Source organism: Amborella trichopoda, chromosome 8 (assembly GCF_054954075.1).
Source record: "Amborella trichopoda isolate Santa Cruz 75 chromosome 8, AtrichopodaSantaCruz75HAP2 v2.0, whole genome shotgun sequence".
In the NCBI taxonomy this organism is placed as follows: Eukaryota; Viridiplantae; Streptophyta; class Magnoliopsida; order Amborellales; family Amborellaceae; genus Amborella; species Amborella trichopoda.
This window is the reverse complement of record NC_142343.1, coordinates 40250423-40261089: the sequence shown is the minus strand read 5'-3', so window position 1 is coordinate 40261089 and position 10667 is coordinate 40250423. Positions and strand designations below refer to the sequence as shown.

Below are 10667 nucleotides of genomic sequence, written 5' to 3'. Positions count from 1 at the left end.
CCAGAATTTCTTTTAGTTTTTTCGTTACTAGGGTAGTGCTCCAAAGTTTAAGGTACTTCCCTACTAATTAAAAAACTAAAAAAAAACATCAAAATTTAGGTAGACCGAGAAACTATTTTGAAAAAAATAAAAGAAAACGGGTTAACCGATCTTTTTTATAATTTTCAATTATAAGTAGAGCATTTTGTATTTTGCTTCTTTTTTTTTCAACAAAGCCTTTTCAAGCTCTCTCTGCACCTTTAACCTTTTCCAAGCCTTTGTAACCCTTTCCACGCTCTCTCTCTCTCTCAATATTTTTCAACATTCTTACACCCTTCTGTTTGTAGAAGACAGCCATGAAGTTCAAGGTGGCTAGCGCCTCGGCGTATCTTGCCATCACGGGGTATGGCATCGACGATATCAAGCTTGCGAAGAAGTCATGGGTCCTTCCGGGGCAATCATGCACCGTGTTCGACGTCTCCCCAGAGACCTACACCTTCCAGGTCCAGGCCATGAGTGCGGAGAAGCTCCCCTTCGTCCTCCCTGCGGTCTTCACAATCGGACCTCAGGTCGAAGACGAGGAAGCTCTCCTCCGCTATGCACGCCTCATCTCTCCCCATGATAAGAATTCGAATCATGTTCATGAGCTGGTTCAGGGAGTCATCGAGGGTGAGACTAGGGTTTTGGCCGCCTCCATGACCATGGAGGAGATCTTCAGGGGCACCAAGCAGTTCAAACAAGAGGTCTTTGCGAAGGTTAGTTCTTGTTGTTTCCATAAAATTGTCAGACGTAGGTTTTTCTTTATTATAAAATAACAAATGGAAAAAGCCTATATAAGGTTGCACCAAAAAAATCCGTGGTAAAAGATTGTTTTGAAATTGGTATTCCTCTAATTGATCATCTCAACATCGAGATGTATGCATATGAAGATTGATCATCTCGACATTGAGATGTATGCATATGAAGAAAAAATTATAATTTGAGTATACAAAATAGTGTATCTTGCAACACATTATCTGGTCGTCTATTTTCAAGATTTTCATGCATTTTATAAATGTGCGTGTTTTGAACTATTTTTGAAATTTAAAATTTTATAATTAAAAATAAAAATAGATTCTTACATCATCCTAGGACTTCGATATCATCTCACCACGAAGCTTAGGAATGCCCCTTACTTGTTTAAGGTTTGCAACCTTATGCAAACTACACCCATAATATAGTTATATTGTGACACGGTCTAGTGCAACCTTAGACAATCAAAAGTAAGGTGCACCACCAAAATTTATCAGAAGATGTAATTTTGGTGTGAAAATTTTATAGGATGGCCTTAGAATCCATTTTCATCTCTAATAATACAATTTTTGACTTAAAAAAAATGATTCAAATCAAGTAGAGCTCTATAAAAATAAAAATCTTGAAAATGGATGATTTAGATAATATGTTGCAAGATGCACTATTTTGGGACAAAACGTTTTTTATGTTTTGTTTTTATATACATACATCTTGATATCCAATGATCTATTAGAGGGTTTTTCTCAAAACAGCCCTTTATAATGGATTTATTAAGTGGGACTTAATTCTACATTTTAAGGTTGCAACCTTATATAAACTTTTTGGATACTTCTAAAGCTTTTTTTTTTATTGACATCACTTATATCTAACTGCCAAAAAATTGAATGGTATCTGTTCAATCTCATGAAGCTATGTTTTATAGGGGCTCTATTTGTTTTTTTTTATTTTTCTTTTTGATGTTGGAAGACAGGTTCAAAGGATATAAATACTCCGAGCAAATGAACAATATGCTCCCAATCTACCATCTTTTTAAGTGTTGAGGGAATATAATCAAATATTCCACAACCCAGACATTGCAAGCGACGCTACCAAAGCCAACAAGATTAAGTAGCAACGTCACCATGTGAGGAGGCAGCTAGTACATTGGCTTGCTCCCCTAGGAGTACATTGTACATCTGCTCCCCTTTGCAAAATACCTATTCCACGATATTCTCCATCAAAAATTTAGGAATCCACTTTGAGTATTTTGGGGTTATAAGTTCTGACTGACCATCTCAGAACTAGATATCTCTTCTCCATTTTCAGACATTAATTGTTTTATATGGGGTCTTTAATTCTTTATTAAATGTTTTATTTTTTATTAAAAAAATTATAGGTATCTAAAATGAAGACATCATCTCTCAATCCTTTTAGTATCACACCCATAATTCAAACATTGTTTTTCTTATTTTTACCTAGTCAAAAAGTAAAAAATTATAAAACTAAAATGCACTTCTCCTCTCTCACTCTCTACCCGCCCTCTTTCTCTCTCTATACTTGTGCTCTCTCTACTCCCCCTCTCTCTACCCACCCTCTCATACTACCCCTCTCCACCTGTCATCTCACTCTCTCTACCTACCCTTTCTCTCTCCTTTGGATCTTTTTCTCTCTCTACTCGCTCTTTCTCTCTACGAATAGAGATTGGGAGAGAAAGCAGAAAAATAGGCTTTTTTGGGAGAGATCTTTTTCTCTCTCCTAAATTTCTCTCTTCCAATCTCTCTTTAATAGAAAAAATTCCAAAGTTCCAGTTTTTGGAAAGGCCACAATAGAAATATTGTACTTTCTCTTTGACAGAAAAATGTAACAATATATATTTTTTTTGGTAAGTCAGCGGGGGTGAAGGTCGCCTGCCCATTTTTCATTAATACCATAAAATAAATGAAATTACAACTCATTTTTTAACAACCTTAGAACAAGGCACCTATGACAAATCATGAAGCAAAGCAAGAGAAATACAGTCCGGCGGACGAGAACGCCAAACAATGGCTTGTAAACGAGACGTGGCCCTCTTTGCAAGAATATCAACCACCATGTTGGCCTCTCAAAAAACATGAGTGATGGACCATGCATGATTTAAGAGCCGTTGTCTACAATTCACTACAATCGTAAATAACTTCCAAGGAGAACGACAACGTTCATGAAAAACATTAACGAGAAATGTTGAATCACTTTCAATCTGAAGAGGTAAACACTTTAACTGAATGGCTAGAATAAGTCCTTCTTCAAGAGCAGCGAACTCCGTATAATTATTAGAAGTGATCCCAAGAGGTTTTGAGAACGTTGTAATAAAGCCACAAGCACAATCTCTAATAACGCCACACCGACCTGCTCATCCTGGATTATGCAAGGAAGTGCCATTAATGTTAAGCTTGAAATGATTAGGGCTAGAAAATGACCATATTACCATAATATTACACTGGCTCTCTGTTGAAACCAATTGAACTAGAGATTGTCAATAATTGCTTTTTCTAACACATGAAATGTCCAGGGTTTAGCATAAGCTAACTCTGAACATGATAAATGATTTGTTGAAGCAATTGTTCCCTCCTGGTTAATCTGGATTGGAAGACCCTCCGATTACGCTCTGCCCATAAAAGCTAAATAGTTATGAAAAATATGGAAGTCCAAATATTGAAGAAGCCATTAGATTTGAATTTGAAAGATAACAAGCTTCTTAGCATCATAGGAATGGAAGAACCAGAAATAAATCGCTTGCCACACCACCATGCAAGAGACCTTCTATATAGCCTGCGAGAAATCACAAAGGAACAAAAGACAGAATGTCACAAGGAACAAAAGAGCCAACGAAGAAAACCATTTTGCTCGGGGGTGACATTTTGATGACCACAAGGTTCTGAAGATTAGTTGAAAGGTACCTTTGTCCCGAATAAACCCGCAAGCCTCTTTAGTCGAGAACAAACCACTTGCTGAATGCATTTATACCAGAAAATCCCTATGTGGTTGTAATGGAAGGCTAAACCTCTCAACCTCTTGCCATATTTGAAACAAACTTCCTGATGTAGGTGAAGGTAATACCCAACACTGAGGAGAACCTCCAATATGATTAGTGACACTTGGCTTTACGATCTCAAGTTCCTAATGAACAGTCGTACCATAAGAATCCCATATTAATTTTTCTGATAACTATGGGTCTGCCCAGAAATCCACCATTCGATCATCTCCAATAACCAATCGAACATTATCTTTCATAAGAGATAACCCAAGTTAAATACTCTTTCAAGCATAAGATGAATGTATTTGTATTTGGTCTCCCATATAGAAAAGTTCTTGAAATAACGATATTTAAAAAATCGAGCAATTAAAAACGAAGGGTTTACCAGAATTCTCCAAGCTAATTTCATCATCCCTACAATAATAAAATCCACTATGTCACGAACTCCTAGTCCCCCCTTTGGCTTGGGGTAAAATATAACAAGACTGAAAGGCATATATTGCATATAACAAAGATAGAAAGTACACATTAGTCCATTCCATTATCATTATATATACAATGAAAGAACCACTACAAGCAAAAAAAAAAAAATGTCACACAATTATTTTTTTAAATAAAAAGTTCCTCTCTCTTTAAAATTTCACTCTCTCAACCTATTTTTTTTGCTCTCTCTCTCTCAAATGTCCATTTTTCCTCTCCCGAAATCTCTCTCTCCTGATCTTTATTCTTAGAGAGAGAGAGAGAGTAGGTAGAAAGAGAAATAGAGAGAGGGCAGGGGGCGAGTGAAAAAAAGAGAGAGGGTAGATAGAGAAAGAGTGGTAGAGAGAGAGGGAGGGAGGGTAGAGACAGAGTGAGAGAGAGAGAGTGGCTAGAGAGCGAAAGAAAGAGAGGGCAAGTAGAGAGAGAAAGCGGTCAGAGAGAGTGAGATAGGGGAATTACATTGTAGTCCTAAACTTTTTTACTAGGGTAAAAGCAAGAAAAAATAGTGTTTGGGTTGTGGGTGTGATAATAAATGAATTGGAGGGAAGATGTCTACCAAGTTCATTTTAGAGGTATCTATAATTTTCCCATTTTTATTTTCCTTTTGAAATTGATGTTAGTTGAGGATATTATATGGCCTTAAAAAACAATTTTATGGAGGGAGTGAGTCTTAGATATGATCCCGCAGGAAACATATAATATTTTATTTATTTATTATTAAAAGCTGGACATGATCAACCTATTGGTTTCTTCAAAATGGCTTGTTGCAATGTTTCAAAGACCACAATATCTTGTTTACTTCTTTTGTCCCAAAATAATTTTTGAGCAGTGATCACCCACTAGTTTGCTTGTCTTGAGCTCATTCTAAAAGATGAACACAACTGACTGTTTAGTTTTGTGATTCCAAATAAACTTTGGTTATGAATTGGTCTACAAACAAATCAATTCTAATTTATTCTCCCTAAATCAATTCTCAGTCCTCCATTTATTCACCTTTTTTTTCTCTTTTTTTTTTTTCCTGTTATTATTTAAAGGAAAAAGTTTATATAGAGCCGAGGCTCTAAACAATCAAATTTGAGCCTATCTCAAAAATTCCATTAAAAAATATTGTTTTGATGCCCAAATATCTTCAAATTGATCATCTCGACTTCAAGATGCATGGACATGAGAAAAATTTGGATTTCAAGTTTTGGAAATAATGTATTTTGTTATACATTTTTGGACCGTCAATTTTCAAGATTTTCAAGTTTTCATAGATCTGTTGATCTACATTATTTTTTAAGCTTTAAATTTTATAAATAAATATGAAAACATATTTTAAGGCTATCACAAAGATTTCCAGTAGTGAAACCACATTTCTCGACACTATTTGAAGGTAGGCTTTAATTTGATTGTTTAGAACCTAGGCTCTATACAAGCCGCACCATTATTTAAAAGAGGAAAAAATTTTATAGAGCTGAGGCTCTAAACAATTAAATTAAAGCCGACCTCAAAAATTTTGTTTTGATGTGTAAATACCCTCAAATTGATCATCTCGATATCAAGATGCATGGATATGAAAAAAAAATGGATTTCAAGTTTTGTAAACAGTAAATTTTGTAACGCATTTTTGGACCACCAATTTTCAAGATTTTCAAGTTTATAAAGGTCTGCAATAATTTTGAAGCTTTAAACTTTATAAATAAAAATGAAAAAAACTTTAAGACCATCGCAAAGATTTTCAGTATTGAAACCACATTTATTTATACTATTTGAAGGTAGGGCTTAGATCCTAGGCTCTATACAAACGTGTAATTTGATTGTTTAGAGCCTAGGCTCTATACAAACCGCACCCACCCTTAAATATTTAAACTCTCCCTCTCTTTCATTTTTTTTGCATGTTCTTGTAACAGGTGCAGCTGGAGCTGAACCAGTTTGGGCTCCTCATATACAATGCGAATGTTAAACAGCTCGTCGACGTCCCCGGCCATGAATACTTCTCTTACCTTGGCCAAAAGACACAGATGGAGGCTGCCAACCAAACGCGCATTGATGTTTCTGAGGCAAAGATGAAGGGAGAAATCAGCGCGACGGTCAAACCCTCCAAAATGCAGCAAAAATCGATGCAGAGACGAAAATATACTCGACTCAGAGGCAGGGAGAGGGCCAAAAGGAAGAAATTAAGGTCAAGACCGATATCAAGATCTTTGCGAATGAGCGTGAGGCTGAGGTGGCGGAAGCAAACTCAATGCTTGCAGCTAAGAAGGCCCGACAGGCACAAGTGGCGGAGGTCGAGGCCGGCAAGGCAGTCGCAATACGAGAGGCAGAGCTGCAAATGGAGCTCGAGAAGCGCAACGCAATGACACAAACAGAGAAGATGAAGGCCGAGATGCTGAGCAAAGCAACGGTAGCTTATGAGACTAAAGTGTAAGAGGCCAACGCCAAATTCTACGACCGTCAGCGAGTACTTGATGCTGGATTGTACGAGATGGAGAAAGAGGCCCAAGGCCGCAAGGCATCTGCAGATGCAGCTTTGTACACTCCACAGCAAGAGGCTGAGGCTGAGCTATACACAAAAAAGAAGGAAGCAGAGGGTCTCATTGCTTTGGCAGATGCGCAATCTTATCAAGTGAAGCGATTGCTCGAGGCTCTTGGAGGGGACAACAGAGCACTGAGAGACTACATGATGGCGAACATGGGGGTGTACCAAGAGATGGCAAGGATCAATGCAGGGGCTATACAGGGGCTCGCCCCCAAGATCAGCCTGTGGACCACGACGAGCATTGGCGATGGCCCGATGCTTTCGAGCATCAGCACAGGTGGTGGTGCATCAGCCATGCAACAGGTGGCAGGGGTTTATAAGATGTTGCCACCACTCTTAACCACAGTTCATGAGCAGACTGGCATGCTTCCTCCATCATGGTTGGGCTCACTCCCTGAAAGGGAGTAGCCTTCTTTTAAGGCTAAGGACTAAAGTTATTTTTGAGCAATATTTTGTTCGCAGGCTCCGCTGCATCTCTACATCCATTCCCCCCACTGAACTATGTAAACCTAAAGTAACTTTAGATTGGAAAACCTATGGTCCTCTAGCTCGCGAATATGCCATTCATTATTTTTTTGGTTAATATTACTGGGTGTCTGTATAATATTTCATGGGGTATTATTAAAGAGAAAGATTGAGAAGGTTTTATTAGAAGTATATTTTCTTTCTCCTCTGATGAATATGCATTAAATATTTTCTTAAATTTTCACAATAATTGTTAGGGGGTAAGTCTCTCACATAGTCAATCAATGCGGCACCAAGTCAAAAGTTCTATCCTAACTCAAGCAAGCTCAACCTTTAGCAAACATACACATTAGGAAAGAACCAATCAACAAGATATAATCAAGTGTTGTAATCCACCCTTATTTCTTTTAAAGCTTGCATGCATATAGCTATGGATGCCCATGAAGGATTTGTGCAAAGGGAGTGTGCAGTTATAGACTCATCCTCATCATAAGAGCTATTAAGGCCTACACCTCATTCAATGCACCCACATTATCTTCCCTCAGTTTCCATTTTAGTGCCATTGAATCCAATTAGGTCATCTCCAAAGCTAATCTGAAGGCCTTCTTTATGTTTTTTTAGATTATGTAACACTTTACTTTTCCTTGAGCTTTTTAGTGAGTTCCATCATTTCTATTTGTAGTGCCTTAAAAACACGAATGCGATGAGGTTCTGATTTTCATGTACTTTTAAGTGACAAGCTTTCCCTCCCTTCCCCTCCTTCTCCCCCTCTCTCTGTACGAAACCTTCCACAATTAAGTGGAAGCTTACGAGACTAAAGTGCAAGAGGCCAACGCCAAATTCTATGAGCATCAAAGAGTACTCGAGGGAGAAAGAGGCCGAAGGGTGCAAGGCAGCTGCAGATGCAGCTTTGTACACTCGACAGCAAGAGGCTGAGGCTGAGGCTGAGCTATACACAAAAGAGAAGGAAGCAGAGATGGCTCATGGCTTTGGCAGATGCACAATCTTATCAAGTGAAGCTCGAGGCTCTAGGAGGGGACTACAGGGCACTTAGAGATTACATGATGGTGAACATGGGGGTGTACCAAGAGATGGCAAGAATCAATGCAGGGGCTATACAGGGGCTGGCCCCCAAGATCAGCCTGTGGACCTTGACGGACAATGGCGATGGCCCGATGCTTTTGAGCACGAGCACAGGTGGTCGTCCACCAGCCATTCAACAGGTGACGGGGGTTTATAAGATGTTGCCACCACTCTTAACCACAGTTCATGAGCAGACTGGCATGCTTCCTCCATCATGGTTAGGCTCACTCTCTGAATGTAAAATTAGATATAGGATTATGGCTTCTAAAGCTCTAGGCTAAGGTTAAGAGGATGCAAGCTCAGGCTTTATTCTCTTGGAGTTTAGGAATCTTGAGCGTTAGGCCTTTTAATTATAGGTTTTCTCTAAAGATTAAGTCTCTTGATCTAAGAGTATGTGTTGTCCTTTGAATAACCCAAAACAGAACCGCTTCAAAGTCGGTTGGGAATGATTCCTATTGGATTTATAAGGAAAATTTGAGTTGATCAGGTCAAGAAATCTTGGCACCACAGTATTTGGCGTTTTCAGAAAAAATTGCCGAAGTCTGTTGGGAATGATTCCTAACGGATTTCTATGGAACATTTGAGTTAATCAGATTAAGAAATCTTGACACTACGGTATCTAGCGTTTTCAAAAACAATTGCCGATGTCATGAAAAGTCGCGTCCAGGATTTTTGCTTGTAAAAGCTATGTGAGAGCAGACTTTTCAGAAGCCATGAAAATTGGTGTCTAAATATTGCTGGCTAATTTTTCGAGATCTTCATTCAAATTTGGTATTTTTTTTATCGTACTTATCTCAAAAGCTTCTATCTATGTCGGCTTTCCTATTTTCTAATGCTTAGGATGACTTTCCACATTTTAAGATCGTTTTTTAGGCTTTTAAGATTATCTTGGAGATTTTTTAGGATGTTCAAACACTGTGTATATAAATTATTATTTATTTATTTTTTTCCGTATTCTTACACTGGTAAGACCACTCATAATGTCCAATTACAAATAAATAATTCTTGAAACAAATAAAGTAAAGAAGAGAAACATGGTTTTCACTTGCTACTATTGTTTAAATCAAAACCTTAACTCATTGTTTTATGGGAATATAAGAGCTCAACACAAAAATAAAATTTAAAGAAGTAAAATGGCTGACGATTACCTCAACCAGGCTTAATATACCCCACTATGAGTCTCTTCTTTCTAATGATGCTCAAGATCTATGATCGATCTTTTATTTTTCCTACTAAAATCAAAGGCATATGTATCTCGATGTAGAACCAACTACCTAAGGCCTCTATGCCTTAGTCTTACGCAAAGCTCCATTGATTTTAGAGAGATGAGAGCTTAAAAATCAAAGAGAGATGGAGAAATCTACTAGCTAAGAGATGCTCCCATTTGCTACCCACAAAAATCCAAATCTAGCCTAGTTTGGGCATGCCACCTTTTAGAACCCACAAGAAATAGATGTAAGATATCCTAACCCCAAGCGTGTCACCTCCCTTTGCTACCCACAAAAATCCACATCTAGCATAGCTTGGGCATGCCACCTTTTAGAACCCACAAGAGAGAGATGTAAGATATCCTAGCCTTAGACATGCCACTTTAGAGAGATTGAGAGGCTAGGTTGGGGCATGGCCCTTTAGACTAACTTGGGAGAGAGAGCTATATGCTATGTTGGGGAATGGTCCCCTTAGGGATCTTAGAGAGAAAATAAATCTTAGAGAGAGAAGAGAAAAGAGGAGCAGAGATTTGGTAAGGGAGGAGAATTCATTTTTATAGATTTTTTTATGCCTTAGGGTTGCCTTATTTCGTAGGATCAAATTTTTACCGTTGATCTAAAGAGACTTGTGAGGTGAGAAATTCGAACCATCATCAAGAATCAAGAAAAGTGCTAGAACTTTATCCTCTATTTCCTAAATTTATTCCCGTCAAATGTTTAATAAAAAAATATTACTTATATTTTGTCATTTGATAAATATTTACTTCTTATTCTTTCAATCAAGCAATCTTGATACACAAGACATTCTATTCTTGTTTCAATCAAAATCTCTACAAAACATGTTCCATAAATTTTCAATTTAATTGATTGCCTTGATTCACAAGATTAGAAAATACGAAAGTACCCCCACTAAGTGAAGTGTACCACCATGGGGCCCCTATGTGAGCCCCACACACATCACAATGGTGGACTTGGTGGTCCCCATGGACCCTATCAAATATTTATGAATTAGAAATAAATTTTTATTTCTCTTTGATTATTTAAAACATTGAAAATTAATTTTCTCTTATCTTATAACTCAAAATGATACAACTAAAATATTAAGAGAATCACAAAAATTAAGATAAACATTTTAAAAATCATATAA

The 10667-nt window shown here is 37.6% G+C and overlaps 1 protein-coding gene and 1 pseudogene across 1 annotated transcript; both read left to right on the top strand.

Annotated features, from left to right (window-relative positions):
- Window positions 1–335: 335 nt before the first annotated feature.
- On the top strand, window positions 336–6653 carry LOC18433521 (flotillin-like protein 1). The gene is made up of 3 exons (XM_088874708.1): window positions 336–734; window positions 6136–6285; window positions 6375–6653. The coding sequence occupies exons 1-3, from the start codon at window positions 336–338 to the stop codon at window positions 6651–6653; spliced, it is 828 nt and encodes a 275-aa protein (XP_088730834.1).
- LOC148781091 (flotillin-like protein 4 pseudogene) lies at window positions 6136–7400 on the top strand (annotated as a pseudogene).
- The last annotated feature ends 3267 nt before the right edge of the window (window positions 7401–10667 follow it).

Excerpts from the sequence above, each read along its gene's own strand:
- LOC18433521 (XM_088874708.1), top strand. The coding sequence starts at position 336 with ATGAAGTTCAAGGTGGCTAGCGCCTCGGCGTATCTTGCCATCACGGGG. Across the intron at positions 735-6,135 it reads AACAAGAGGTCTTTGCGAAG|GTGCAGCTGGAGCTGAACCA; the intron begins GTTAGTTCTTGT and ends TTCTTGTAACAG. Across the intron at positions 6,286-6,374 it reads CGCGCATTGATGTTTCTGAG|AGGCAGGGAGAGGGCCAAAA; the intron begins GCAAAGATGAAG and ends TACTCGACTCAG.